Source organism: Seriola aureovittata, chromosome 21 (assembly GCF_021018895.1).
Source record: "Seriola aureovittata isolate HTS-2021-v1 ecotype China chromosome 21, ASM2101889v1, whole genome shotgun sequence".
Taxonomy (NCBI): Eukaryota; Metazoa; Chordata; class Actinopteri; order Carangiformes; family Carangidae; genus Seriola; species Seriola aureovittata.
In genome coordinates this window covers 21,220,960-21,235,865 of record NC_079384.1, presented here as the reverse complement: position 1 = coordinate 21,235,865, position 14,906 = coordinate 21,220,960, and the positions used below count along the sequence as shown (strand labels likewise).

Here is a 14,906-nt window from a genome sequence, read left to right as displayed (position 1 = left end):
AGCACCACCTGTTGGAAGACCAGAGAAATAGCACACTAGATTTTAGCTGCTTGCAAATCATTCATGCTTTTTTTAAATGCATGCTCTGTGGTTTTAGATTTTCAGATGTGCTTTTCCAGCCATTAATGTCCATTTATTCCATCAATATCTGTATGGCATGAAAATCAGGACACAGACCCTGGAAAGGTGCCTATTTGGTTTCATTTTTACACTGAACACAGAGATGCATTATCTTTAAACCAGAGTAAACCAGTACAGACTCTTCAAACCAGTGGCAACTAAACAGCAGCAGTAATGTTGACAAAACTTGTTGCATACTTGATGTGCTTTCTCATCTCTTTCTTCTGTTTCTCTCTGTAGGTAGGTAGGTTCTGCCTAAGGAGCTGTAGAAACTGTATCTGTGTCTGTAAACCATCTATACTGCCCCATGACCCTGCTCAATACCCACTGCTACAATCATTATTATTTGTCTCATTATTATTAGTCTCTTACTATAATTGTTATTTTTATTGTTATTGTTATTATTATTATTATTAGTGTTCTATATGTATATGCACATATGCATATGTATACAGGTAGTGAGTGCCACACACACACACACACACACACACATATATGTGTGTGTGTGTGTGTATATAAAGTTGGAGTAATTTTATTTTCAGACACAATCCTCTGTTTATTCCTATTTAAATACATCAGTAATCACTTTGGAAGAGATTGACTACTAAGATTTGAGAAGATATACACTTTATCTGTCAAGAATAAATCACATTGTCACAATCATTTCATGGAAAGAGGTAAAAAATATTTTATTCAAACTTTATGAGCAACAATGTATATAAATATATGTATTTATATATATGTATCTATATATATATATATATGACTACGTTTCCCATGATCCACTTCGGAGCGGAGGAGCGACCGTAAACAGAAACAAGCGGAAACAAAGGAGGTTTTATTAAAACACAAACACATCCCTGTCCGTGCAAGTACTCAGGGAATAAACTACAGCCATTGACTTTGCAGCAATAATATTGAAACAGAAAATAAAGAAAGAGTCGAAGTGAGCTGAGAAGCGAACGGCATCAGTCACCATGGCACTGAAAAGAATACAGAAGGTAAGTTTGACTAGCTAGCTTTGCTTGCCGGCTAATGGCAGCTAACTGGCTGAGCAGAGGCTAACGTTTGAGTTATTATTGTTTATTAACAAAGATTTCAACGCTATCCCCGCATTAAAACAACTTCTGGCGAACTCCGTAACGTTTCTAGGAATAAGCTTTTTGCTGACACCTCCCAGAACACACACAAGGACAACTTCAAAGTTTCGTGGTAACAAATAGCCAAGTTAGCTTCTTAACTGCCCTGTTTGGCTGCCTCCGTGTCAATCTGTCACTGTTTTTAAAGCTGTCACTCTACGAGCTCTTTAACTTGTCCAAGTAGCCGATCGACAGTCCTCTTGTGTTTGTACGCGTCTCTTGGCTGTGGACAAGTACTTCAATGACCAGGGAAGTGACTACTTCACAACGCAACTGTTTTCTTTTGTTGTTTTTTGATATTGTACCCCTGCTATGTAGTTAGTGCTGGCAGTGGTAACTGCCTTAATAGAATATTAGAAGTGGATAGACACCAGGAAAGTGCCGGGTATGTCCCCACCCAACAATCACAAGTCCTCATAAAGTCTAGTGTTTGCTTGGGAAAGTATGAAATACACTGCTATGATAACTTGTGTGCACTTCATAATATCTTAAACATGAGTATACCTCCCAGGGAAAATCTTGCAAGCTCTTCCTCTACCCCATACCACTCCTTTCCAACCAGGAAGTACCCTGATGCAGATAGTGAAAGGGGGGGGGGGGGGGGGGGGGGGGGGGACTAAGGGAAAGTGCATGCCTCTTGGGACAGGTTATTAGTTGTTGAAGATCAAAAAGAGCTGCCTGCTAATTGGTGAAGGGGCACTGTGAAAACTGATGAATCCCTGAGTAGATAGTGTTTTCCACTACACTGAATTCATTGTGCATCCAATAACCTGATGCTGCTGACAAACTGTATATATTATCAGCATTTGTCATTGTGGCTAAGCTCACTTACCCAATCTTCGGTCATCAGTCACCAGTCATCATCATAAACTGGAGAAAACATCACAGTAGTGCTCACAAAGTTGGATGTAAAAGAGGAATAACTAACTGCAGTATTTCTCTTATGTTGGGCAGGAGCTGCAGGATTTGCAGAGAGACCCTCCGGCACAGTGCTCTGCTGGACCAGTGGGGGATGACTGTGAGTACACACACACACACACACACACACACACACACACACACACACACACACACACACACACACACACACATATTTCATGTCATAATGTCTCACCTGAGTATATTTAAAAGTGGCAGCTTCTCACGGCATGTGGGCTGTTTGATGGTTAAAACATGATAATAGCACACAACTAAGACACTGTTTCAACTGTTTTGCACACATTCAACAAATAAGGCAACTGTAGGAGGACTCTTTGTCCTAGAAACTACAATATGAACAGGATGTTTGTTATTTTCATCTATTCAGATAAGAGGCCCAAACATAGTTAGGGGAGAAACAGGCATTGAAAGAGTCCAGATTTCAAAGCTTTGCCTAAAGGGTTACTTGTGAGCTATTCTTATACCACACCTTATTTTGGAAGTGATGGTAGGACTAGAACAATCCCCATTCTTCCAACAAAGCAATGCTGACAGAGAGACTCAGTGAGGAAGAATGTGCAGTCAGTTTGATAGGTTACCTTTTAAATAATCTAGACATAGACAGTGACTGGGTACAGGAGTGGCTGAAGCCGTATGATCAGCTGGTCACAGTGGTAAGACCAGCTTCACCTGTGCCAAACAGAGAGAGAGCAGATGCATGAGCTTCTGTAGACAGAGTGTTGTAGTAGATGAATGATGACTGATGAACATTGTGTCTGTGACATGTACAGCTTACATTCTGCTGTGTTTCTCTCTTTCTCCTTGATTGCTTCTAGTGTTTCATTGGCAGGCAACCATAATGGGTCCAGTGAGTATCATGCTATCACTTCAGCCTTTCAGTCCTTTCAAGGTGCACTTAGTAGCTATATGGACTATGGAGTTTCCCAGTGTTTTACATACATTACCAGTCAGAAGGTTCAGGAAACATCAATTTTTCCAGCTGTTATTTACATTCACATAATTCAATGTCTCAGTGTTTCCGAAATCAAAGCACAGAGCAGATTAATAACTGGGGATTTTAAAATGATCATCCTGTTCTTCTAATGTTGTGGCTCATTATCTCGCTGTAGGATGAACCAGTCTGTCTTCCTCTGCTACTTGTCTTTTTCTCACTGTTCTGACAGTAATATACAGTCCTACTTCCTGCAGTACAGTGTTGTCCTAATAATGCATCAGAGAGTGTAGTGACACAGTTTGTTCCAACACTGTCTTTGTACAGACAGAAGGTTGTAGGAACTGTTTGCATTAATTTGCATTAACACCAACTTTTACATGATTTTTGAGTTTTTTAATTACCCAATCTTTTTATCTATTAATTTTTTACTTGGGCAGTTTACATCTGTCATTTGTACCAGTTTTTCACTGGACTTGAGCTGCTGAAATTTCCTTAAAAATTGCAAAAATGTTCTCAAGCTTTTGAGCGGTAGTGTAGATCTTTAAAGCCACAGCAGGGAGTTGTTTGGTCTACTTTTGCATTTCCTTTCAATAGTTTTGAATAACTTTGGCTCAATGCATTTGCATTGTGTAATACACAGTGTATTGTATATTTTTAAGCATCATTAGTGAATATAAAACAACTAACTCTTAACTTATTCATGAATCATCTTTAAGCGGAGGCTAATCGGTTTGGGTAGGCCTCCCGCTTAGATTCCGTTTAAGGAATGTTGTTGATGTTCAGTCAAACGTATTCTCATGGGAACTGTATCACAACGTCAGATTAGCAAATTAACTCACCTTTTGGTGTCACCTTTTGGGTTACCTGTAATTGGAACTGTTCACCACAGTAACCTACGAAACACAGCCATCCTGTCCCAGAGTACAGGCCACGTATCTATGAGTCAGCTTAGAGGTAAAACTGAGTCATTGTCTTTACAGAAGACATGGACTAAAAGTACTGCATTTACAGTAAAGTATCAACTAATAACAAGAACACAGGAACCTGTCCACAGACCAGCAGCATCATTCTGCTGTCCATTATGACTTTTAAAAGTACAGTAGTTCACCATATAATCAATAATAATGAATTACATTTATAGTCGAATATCAAAGGAAAACCATGGGTAATTACAGCAATGGGTAATTGTTGAGATCTCAGAATGGGGTGACTTTGGTAAAAATAGGTTGAACAGGACAACAACTAGCGGTTTATTCAGGTTGTGTAAAACACCTTATTTGGAGGTAAAACTGAAGTAAGCACACCGGAAATATTGCTTATTGAACTCATTGAACAGGAAAACTGTGCACTACAGTAAGTGCAGAAGGTCAAAGCTGAAGCAGGAAGTGGGTCTGTGATGGATGTTAACACCTGACAGTTTGGGATATTTTTGTTTTACAAATAAATTTGATTTACCTCTTGGATTGTTTACAACCTCTGATCAATTTCTCACATTAGATGCCACTTTGGACCTATTGTATATGATATCTTTACATTCTGAGATCTCATCAATTAATTCTGTTGGTACAGCATTACCACAACCAATAAAACAAATGGCCTTAACAATAAAAAAGAAATTATAAAATAATAATAATAATAAATAAAAATGATTATCTCTGGTTTTTCATGAATTAACCAGAGATGATTTAATTTTCACTATGATTAACAGTGTTTTTTGAACTGATCATGTTAATCAGTAACAGTAACAGTAGGTTGCAGTTTGCCTGTATATGGGACACAGTGTTTACCAGCTACCACATCCACTGATTGCAAACAAGAAGAAAGGATGCAGGCCTTACCTAAACCCTGCTCAGCTCAGCTGGCTTTCTGCAGGTGCTTTAGTTGTTGGCACTAATATTAGATACTGTGAAACTCACCTTCTTGATGCCACCAATCAAAAGACAAATGACAACCTGTGACACCCATGGGGTATTAATTGTTTCTGCTTTTTCTTGTGCATTCTACTCTACTTGTGTGTTTGTAGTCTACATGTAAAGCCACAATTTCCCATTACGGAGTTACACTTTAAAAAACATTTTAATTTACTGCTCTTGATCTGTCAGCATTGTGTGTGATTGGCTTGTAACTGTGAACTTCCCTTCTTCAGTGTGGACATTCATAGTCATGGTGAGCAGCTTTGTGACAGCAGTTCACTAAAACCATCAATGTAAGGCTTCAAAGTCTAGATAACTCAAAGAGAGCCTGTTCTCTCTGAAGGCGGCTGTAGTTTGCTGACTGTCAGTCATTTGAATGTTTTTAGTGGGAAATGTTTTACTGACAAATATCTCTTGTGTCTTTATGTCAGGGTGATAGTCCTTATCAAGGAGGAGTTTTCTTTCTCACAATCCACTTCCCCACCGACTACCCGTTCAAGCCACCAAAGGTAAGAGCTGGTGTGGTTGCTCAAAGCCTTGTCCTGTTACACTGTGGAATTTATCATGGTGGTGTGCAGTCACAAAACCTTCTGGTCCTCAAAACCTCTCTTTATTTCATGAATTATGTTAAGGATAACCCTCAACAAGTTGTATGTTTCATGATTTTAAAAGTGCTTTCCATAAACAGTGACAACAAACAACGTTTAGGACACTAGTTGCAAAACTTCCTTATATTCTTGGTCATATTGTGAACAATTTCCTCTATTTTGAGCTGAAACTCACGCTATTTAGCCGTGTGATGAGACTATACAAGGTAGATAATGGATAGCAGCTGTCTGTGGTGTACAGCTCACTGTGTGAAATTACTTTTATTGATGATACAGGGTGGCTTTCCTCTGGAGTCATCAAAGATACAAACTTATCCAAGTTTTTTAAATCGCTGCAATTTAGAAAGTACTATCTATCTACAGAATTTCTATCTCCATGAAAACCTCATCAAATTAAAGCTGAGACTTTACACTTTACTGTAGTATCCATTATTTGAAATTGAATGTGAAACACAGAGCCTGAGTGAGGAACACTAGTACAGTAACTGTGGATGTGTATTTTATCTGCTCATACAAACCTGCGTGAATAAAATGTGTTTTTTTTTTTTTTTTTTTTTTTACAGGTAGCATTTACAACAAAGATTTATCACCCAAATATTAACAGCAATGGCAGTATCTGTTTGGACATTCTACGGTCACAGTGGTCTCCAGCACTAACAGTGTCTAAAGGTAATTACACTCTATCAAACGTAACTACAACACAACAACAACATCTCCGCTGTGCCATTGATCCTATTTTGAGCGTGTAGAGTGTAAATCTATATTCGCATGTTTTGAGTTTCATTCCAAAATGTGAAAGCGTGCGCTCATTTTGAGAACATTACTTCATGTGGATTTATTGTGTAATTTGCTGTAGCAGAGTAAGTGAATGTATCACACTTTTCAGATATCCAGATCTGCATTATTAGCACAGTGTAAAGCTCTTGTCTGTGTTATTATGACTGTATTACATAGACCAGGCAGTGGCAGCAGTTCATTCATAAGAAAATGTTTAACTCTGGTGCACATGACTGGATGTTTTATATAACATATCAGTGTTTAATGTAGTAAATGTAATGTATAATATGAATTCCTGGTTGATGCTGATCAGATACATGCTGTAGTGATTTTTGACTGTGGAAATAGTAGTGTAACAAAACAAACAAAGAAACATTTATAGTCTTTCCCCTAGGATTTTTACAGTAGTGGTGCTGTTGTGTGTGCTGTCCACAGGGACTTGACACCTCACAGAGGTGCAATGTTCGCACAAGGTCCAGTAGTACTCCTGACAAATGTCAGTAATTCACTTCACCGCTGTACGATCTGTTTAATTACACACCCAGAAATTAATGCGACATGTGCAAGTATCATTCAGAAACATTCAGTGTGTTTAACTCAGTTCTGGTGCTTGTGTTATGTTTCTGCCGACATTAGCTCGGTAAAAGACTTTCTGTCAGGAGATGTACAGAGGTCTGCCTTTTCGCTGTCACAAACAGAGGTGTTTTTCTTTTAGCCTACCCTCACTTTTTTGAATGGAGTGGACAAAATTATAGAAAGACCTGTTAACACAACACAATACAATTCAAAAGTAACATAAACTGTAGCCTCCAAAATGATCATACAGTTGAGTCAGCACCTCTTTAACAGTTACAACACAAACTGAACATTACAACCTACATGAGGAAGGATCTTTTGCAGGAGTGTTAGATTAGGCTGCATTCATTTTAGCTAGGTGTTTCTATGTATGTATACCTGTATATACATCTTGTTTCTTTTCTTAATGCCTTTTATGTTCTATGTAAAGCACTTTTTGTTGTTGAAAGGTGCTATACAAATAAACTTGCCTTGTCTTAACCTCCTTTATTTACACTTTAACTAATATGATCTTCATAATTTCTCTTCATTCCAGTTTTATTGTCCATATGTTCATTGCTTTGTGATCCAAACCCAGACGATCCCTTAGTTCCAGACATAGCGCACATCTACAAGAACGACAAAGACAAGTGAGTGTGCACACAGGCTCAGGTGAAGCTTCATTATCCACTAATCTCAATATCAACATCTAGTGACTCTCGTCTTTTCTCTTCTCAGATACAACAAACTAGCAAAAGAATGGACCCAAAAGTATGCCATGTAAAGAAAAAAACATCACAGATAAAAAATAAAAAAAAAACGCTGAATTTTTTTTCTTTTTCCGTCCTTTTTTAAAGTCACAACACACTGTAAATTATAGTATGGAGTCATTAAGTAATCTTTGGTAACTTCCATCAAACTGTCATTGTTATTAATCTGAAACCAGACGTTATTTGTTTTACTTTGCCTAAGATCATTTAATGGCTAGCTTGACATTTTAAAGTTTGGCATGTTTTTGCATCAAGGACATTTTATTTATAAAACACAAATTTATTATGAACTGCTTCACAGAATTCTTCATTTTTAAATGAAACTAGAGAACTGTAGTTCCACAAATCCCACCGTATGCCGCTCAGCAACAAGGGAGGAGCTGAGTGATAGAGCAGCACGATAATGTACTTATTACACAAGCTGCTCCGTAACTGGAAGAGCTCAGCTTCGGTCTCTGCTAGCATCCATCAGCAACCAGCAAAGAACACGCTGAACCTTGGGAATGTCGACGCGTGAATACCAAATATGTAAGCCCATCATTCTGACACTTGTCTGTAAAACAAAGGAATAATGACAACATCATAATATCCACCTTTAACATTACAACTTCACCCCACCTTTGTGTAGTGGGTGACGGAAGTTCTTGTTTAGTTATTTTGCATCTTGTTGCAGACGATGTTGAATGAAAGAATGTACTGTTGCAGTTCCCCTGGAAATGGGAGCTATTACAAGTCATGTGTTACTGTGTTCTTCATCATTATTTGTATTATCATTATTATTATTATTACTATTATTATTAATTGTATAGTATTAAAATCCTCTGGAACTGTATAATTGTTTTATTTGTTTTTATTTGAATTAGAGTCATCACAATGTAAATCTGTCATTAAAACGATGTACTCTTTTCCCCTGGGAATAGCTGTGATGTTGGATTTTTGGTTGGATTTACACAGGCACAAAGATCAGATTTTGAACCCGATGAAACCTGTACCTGAGGGTTGAGCACGTTCCTCTGTTTGACCTCCAGTCTGTCTGTATCTCTGGCTCTGCTACAGAAAGGGTAAAAATCCCATTTTCTGTTCCTGTGTAAACACTCTCTCACTTGTGTCTTTGAGGCCTGTGTGGCACCTTTTGTACTGAATTAAAGAATGGTACAGTTTTTTATCATGACTTTATGGTCTAGCTCAGTTTTTATCACAGTGCTTACTGTTGAGTTTGTATCTGTATGTTGTCTTACTCTGTTGACGTCTAATTTACTGATCATATTGTTTGGTATTAATGTAATTCTAATTCATGGTAGCCAGCATTTATTAATACAGAAGTATACTCATAAATACTAAGGAAAACAAAGATTGTAAACAATTATCACTAACGGATACAAAGCATACAACTTTACTTGAATTGTCTTAAAATTAGATCTGGACAAGGTCTGAAGATCGGGTAATAAAGCATGACCCATCCTCGTCAAGTCATTGATAATTGTGGTTAAATAGTGGATATTATGAAACACTTTTGGTCAAATTAGCACAAAGTTTTGGGCCATGGGACAGTTGTCTGCTTTGCCTGATTGGCAGTATAAAACGCAAAGCCTTGGTTCAGAACAGAGGAAAAAGGGGCATGTAAGCAAAGCAAAAACACCCACTTCTGCAAATCACACAGGTATAAAAATTACAGTGTGTTCAATAATCCCTGAAGAATGAATTCAGGTATGTGACTGTATTTGCCAGCCAGTTACTTAACTGTGAGCTAACAGATTGTGAAACTTGTTTTTGTATAATCTTTCACTTTGACCACTTCGACTAGTTGTATTCCTATTTCTGACATACATTTTTTTTTTGTTGTTGTTATTTCTGACATACATTCAGTATAGGTACTGCCCTACAAAGGCTTAGTGCAGTGATTACAGAAGAAGGGGTCAAAGTGTACAGGCTGGACGGCAAGCTGTAAGAGACAAAAAGGTTCTAATGCTTTTATTTAGTCTTTTAATGATTGTTTTATTTTATATGGCAAGATCATTCCCATATATAATGTTCTGTTTCGTAAAAAATATTAAACGAGACCATCGATATATTATTAGTAAGACGAACAGAACGGAAACGGAAGTAAACAGCTTCGACCTTTTCCCACAAACCACCGGGTGAGACGGAGGGCGCCTTTTGCTATTCCTGCATGTCGAGAAGGAGTGGGGAGGAGGCACTGCTTCAATTCATACATCTAATGCATGAAAATAACAACACGCTGGCTTTGTGGGACAATACGCCTGTCTTTCATTACTCCAGTTAACGGCCTTCAACGTTAATTTACACCGACATGGCTCCGTTCAGTGTGTTAACAGCAAGTGTTAGCCTGTTGGCTAAGTCCTTCAGTGTCTTCTCCTGCACAAGCACCCTGGCAAGGTAGCTAACTTTAAGTTGCTCTCTGAATCAGCTAGCTGAAGTTGTAGCACAGCTAAGTTAGCCAGCTAGCTTTGGCTTGCTCTCTTAGCACGTATACTGAAAGTTTGCACAAATTCTTGTTTTTAGAGACTACAGACAGTAATGGAAATAATAACATAAGTGAATTACTGTATGTCCTTAAGTCAACTTACTGAATAACCAATCAGTCAGCTACAGCCACGTTTTGAGTAGTTAATTTAGATAACATCGTGTTTGTTGAGTGCTTTGAACGGTTGTGACGAGCTTTTAGGGAGTTAATATTAACAAGAAATATAGGGTGTTTATTTAAACACATTCAAAATGTACTTTTTACATTGTAAGTGATGCACGTGTGATTGGGGCCGTTTGTTGAATTATAATGTCTTTTACCATGTGCAGCAGTTTTCAGCATCTTGCAGTTCATGCTGTCTGTTCTTTTTTCAAAAGCATGACTTAAGGCCATATCATACATATGATCCATATGTGAACTCAAACAAAATATATCTCTACAGTGGTTTTTAGTTTAAAAGGATTGTATGGGTTAAAGGAAAACAGATTCTTAACGTCAACCATTTATTCAAAGTATATTATTATTATTGCTTTGGTGTGAGGGATACATATCACATACATTAGTTTAAAAAGAGATGTTTGAGTTTTGTGTGAAGTTCTCTCCACTGGGGAGAATAGATCCGCTTTTTATGTTAATGTGTATGTGTGCACACGCATCTTCCAGGTGTACCAGTGTCCTCCCCGCTGCATACGTCAACCCAGTGAAATGTCTGACTTCTCAGGCCAGCGGCCCTCCAAAGAGACCTCTGAATGGATATTTTAGATATTTTATGGAACAGAAGCCAATAATGATCAGACAAAACCCAGGTAAATGTGCAACGCTTGATACTTGTAGAGGGCAGCTTGAGATATTGATTTCATAAACTAGCCGCACGGATATGGCAATTACAGCTTGTAATACTTAACAATAAGCAACGTGAAGCATGCATATTAAAATCACATTGAAATGTAATCCAACAGTTTGAGGTTTTTTCTATCTTAAGTCAAGGACTGAGATCATATCAGTCTGTTAAGTGCCATCTTGTAATTTTTGCCTTTAGAAATCAAAACAATGGATATCATCAGGAAGGTTGCCCAACAGTGGAGAACCATGAGCCCACAACAGAAACAGGTAGTTCCATATTTTACTTGTTGGACAGTATAAACTGTACGTTATGCTTTTTCGTCTATTCCAGCTTTAATGTTGCCCTAAGTGCATAAATTGTAGGCTAAGGAACTTTCCAGCTAATCTCTGTGATACTGAATAAGTGTAACACAACACAAGCATAATGTCTTACAGTCTCTCCACACACAGGTTTAGTCAGAATGATGTTGACTTTTTCTCTGTCCTGTAGCCGTTTCAGGAGGCCTCTCTGCGGGCCAGGGAGCAGTTTAAGGTGGACTTCCAGCGCTACCAGGCCCAGCTGACCCCAGCACAGGTCCAGCAGCAAGCCCTGGAGAAGAGGGAGAGGATGGCCAAAAGGAAAGCAATCCGCAAGAAGAGGGTAAGACATAAAGTGCTTCAGGCCAGGGTGCTCCACTGTCAAGACTGTTTCTGTGATATCCAAGTAATCTAAAAGTTTGACTTTGCTAACAGTATCCAGTTGAAGTCAGCAGAGTACTAAATCCTGTTTATAGCAACATTGCTGAACAACAACTGTGCTCCTCACTGTGTGTGTGATCCAGGAGATGAATAGCCTGGGGAAGCCCAAACGTCCTCGCACTTCGTTTAACATCTTCATGTCAGAGCACTATGAGGAGGCCAGAGGAACCACCACGCAGGTAAGTGACCACAGCACCATGACATGACATTTAAACAGACGGTTCAGGTTATGAGTTGATCTCCGTAGTAGATGAATGGTCTGCAAGTGACTGATCAGACTTAAATGATGTCATACAAACTGTTTCTTCTTTGATGTCAAAGAATAAACAATTGGACAGAAATTGCAGTGTTGCAGTTGCTACTTCACATAAATAAAAAAAACAAGAAAGAAAAGAAAAAAGTATAAATATAAAAAAATAAGAAAATAGAGACTAAAGATAGACCCAGTTTTACTGTGTGCTGAATATACACAGTACAATGGTGTTAATATAATGTACTGTACATTAGTGCTATTTGGGTAGACATCCCTTCTTGTCCCTTGCAAGGAAAAACTCTTCAGTGAGAGGAGTCTGATGTTGCTGCCCTAGCAGACTGTAGCAAGGAAAACAGCACTGCACTGGTGAAGGGGATGATGCTTGTGCAGCATCCTCGTCTCCACAACCAACTCCCTGGGCTCCAGAGTCGGCCTTCCTGATCAGTTTGTTCAGTTTGTTGGTGTCACTTGGCTCTGGTAACTCCAGCAAAGAATATATTGCACAGGCTTCAACAGACTGGTGACAGATCTGCAACATCTTGCTGCACACATTAAAGGACCTAGAGTCTCCTGTGTCCCTCCCTGTAGAAGCCTGTATGTTGTATTTCCAGCCCAGTATGTTCTCAGAATGGACACCAAGGTATTTGTAACCCTCCATCACCTCCACCTCCTCTCTGGTAACATAACATAGTTCTGGTCCTGGGTTCTGGTCCATGACATGTGGCTGGGATACATACGATTATGTGTTTGTATTGCAAAAGAGAATTACAGAAACAGTCGTTGATGTAATGTTGTTCCTGATGTTCATTCAGGCAAAGATGAAGTCGCTGTTGGAGGACTGGACGAATCTGTTGAGCCACCAGAAACAGGTCCACACACACACACACACACACACACACACACACACACACACACACACACACACACTCTCACACACACTCTCACACACACTCTCACACACACACACACACACACACATCACATATCACATATCCTTTATATGTACTTACAAGGCTTTCATGCAGATGTTCTGTGTTCACATCTCAGGTCTACACACAGCTGGCCCAGGATGACAAAATTCGCTATAAGAATGAGATCAAGTCGTGGGAGGAGCACATGGTGGAGATTGGCCGTGAAGACCTGCTCCGAGAGCAGACCCTGTCTATCAAGAAAAGACTCGCTGACCCGACTCATGCAGCCAAGAAAACCACAAAGAAAGCTAAAGGGAAGAAGGCCACTGCCAAAGGAAAGTCCAAAACAACCAGGAAGACAACGAAAAGTAGCTCTGCAAAAACTGTCAGGACTAACAAGACCACCGACACCAAATAGGATGTGTGTATCTACTGAGTCTAGAGGGGAAAAAAGAGTGTTGAAGACAGGAGTTCTGGCGACATAGGCCTGCGCTCTGTTTGTGACTTTCATATTCAAGGAAAAACAAAAAAAAACAAAACAAAGTGAGCTGTTGTCATTCATGTTTAAACAGGCCAATCCTCTCACAGCATTCAGAGGAATTAAGATCATTTTACTGCAGTCACATCTCTTTCTAGTTAACATGACACCATTACCAGCTACAGTGTGAGCTTATTCTCATCCACTCTACAAACACACATCTGGCTTTGAGTGGTTGAATGGTGTAGACTGGGACTTCGAAGTGATGAAATGAATGATTGTAAAAGCTTAGACATTTGAGTGAGGCGTGAAAGTGATTCTAGGAGGAAAAGTTACTTTTTACTGTCTGAAGTGTTTAAAGTTCCTGAGTGTTACCACAGTAAACATGAGGGAAATGTAAAGGTTACTATTGCCGTCCCAGGAACAACCACACGTTTCTATTTTTGGAGTGTTAATGTAAAGAATGAGTCTACTCTGATTCTCTATTTTCTTGTCAGCAAATCCACGAAAAGTCCAAAACGGTGTGTTTGTTTGTCTCGCAGCACTTCCTGACTTCTCTACTGTAAGTCTCAGCTCAAAGCCCAATGGTTCCTACTGAAGATGTAAATCTTAAAAAAAAAAAAAAATAATAAGAATACCTCACAAATACAGTTTCATTATTAAGAAATAAAAGTCTGGTCAGTAAATTTCATAAAACAGCTGTTCACTGTAGTTTTTAACACAAAGGAGGAAGTGACGGCACAGTGCAGCTTGCCGGCCGGTTCTTAGTGACTTTGCTGTTGAGAAAAGGTCCACTGGCCACAAATTTACAGCACTTACAAAATCAGGCGGTACCAACGTTCTATGAATGAATCCTGACTGAATCATCGCTGTCGATGGTGTAGCATAAGCTTGTACAGTCGCCACCTCAAACTGTGAAATCCTGACATAAGTAACATAATCAACTGACACTTTGGTCTTTAAACACAAAGTCCCAGGTTATGCATTGCTCCCGATGAGCTTCATATGATGCGCTTTGTTCTGTTAACACCTGTAAAAAGACAAACAACAACATACCTGATGGTTGATAATAAAATGTTCTTTTTTCACAGCATCCAATAATTATGTGTATCTGATGTAAAGGGTCATTCCCCTTCAGGTATTGTGTTGTTGTGATCATACTGTTTAAAGTCATGAGCCTCCTGCTTCATGTTTAAAAGAAACTCGGAGAACGTCGGTTAACAATCCTGAAATCCAGATTCTGTCTGCTCTTCGCGTTAGTTAAATGACACTCTTGTTAGTAATGAAGAACATACTTTCAGTATTGACGGTTTTGTGTTTAGAGCTGCCATATTCAGACAGCGACTACAGTGTGTTTTCTTTGTAATGTGTATTTACTGAATAAACATTTTCCATACACTTTTCTACAAGCTTCTACAGCTTTTATGGACCCTAAAAATACAT

The 14,906-nt window shown here is 38.9% G+C and overlaps 2 protein-coding genes across 2 annotated transcripts; both read left to right on the top strand.

The window, feature by feature from the left end:
- The first annotated feature begins 922 nt into the window (after positions 1-922).
- Positions 923-8,926, top strand: ube2d1b (ubiquitin-conjugating enzyme E2D 1b). Its single transcript, XM_056366719.1, has 7 exons — positions 923-1,121; positions 2,214-2,277; positions 3,014-3,045; positions 5,477-5,554; positions 6,217-6,322; positions 7,542-7,635; positions 7,724-8,926. Exons 1-7 carry the CDS (start codon positions 1,098-1,100, stop codon positions 7,767-7,769), a joined length of 444 nt encoding a protein of 147 aa, XP_056222694.1. The 5' UTR covers positions 923-1,097; the 3' UTR covers positions 7,770-8,926.
- Positions 8,927-9,877: 951 nt separating this feature from the next.
- tfam (transcription factor A, mitochondrial) lies at positions 9,878-14,866 on the top strand. Its single transcript, XM_056366019.1, has 7 exons — positions 9,878-10,152; positions 10,904-11,046; positions 11,280-11,350; positions 11,574-11,723; positions 11,905-12,000; positions 12,887-12,943; positions 13,122-14,866. The coding sequence occupies exons 1-7, from the start codon at positions 10,067-10,069 to the stop codon at positions 13,401-13,403; spliced, it is 885 nt and encodes a 294-aa protein (XP_056221994.1). The 5' UTR covers positions 9,878-10,066; the 3' UTR covers positions 13,404-14,866.
- The last annotated feature ends 40 nt before the right edge of the window (positions 14,867-14,906 follow it).

Excerpts from the sequence above, each read along its gene's own strand:
- ube2d1b (XM_056366719.1), top strand. The coding sequence starts at position 1,098 with ATGGCACTGAAAAGAATACAGAAG. Across the intron at positions 3,046-5,476 it reads AGGCAACCATAATGGGTCCA|GGTGATAGTCCTTATCAAGG; the intron begins GTGAGTATCATG and ends TCTTTATGTCAG. Across the intron at positions 7,636-7,723 it reads TACAAGAACGACAAAGACAA|ATACAACAAACTAGCAAAAG; the intron begins GTGAGTGTGCAC and ends TTCTCTTCTCAG.
- tfam (XM_056366019.1), top strand. The coding sequence starts at position 10,067 with ATGGCTCCGTTCAGTGTGTTAACAGCAAGTGTTAGCCTGTTGGCTAAG. Across the intron at positions 10,153-10,903 it reads TGCACAAGCACCCTGGCAAG|GTGTACCAGTGTCCTCCCCG; the intron begins GTAGCTAACTTT and ends CGCATCTTCCAG. Across the intron at positions 12,944-13,121 it reads TGTTGAGCCACCAGAAACAG|GTCTACACACAGCTGGCCCA; the intron begins GTCCACACACAC and ends TTCACATCTCAG.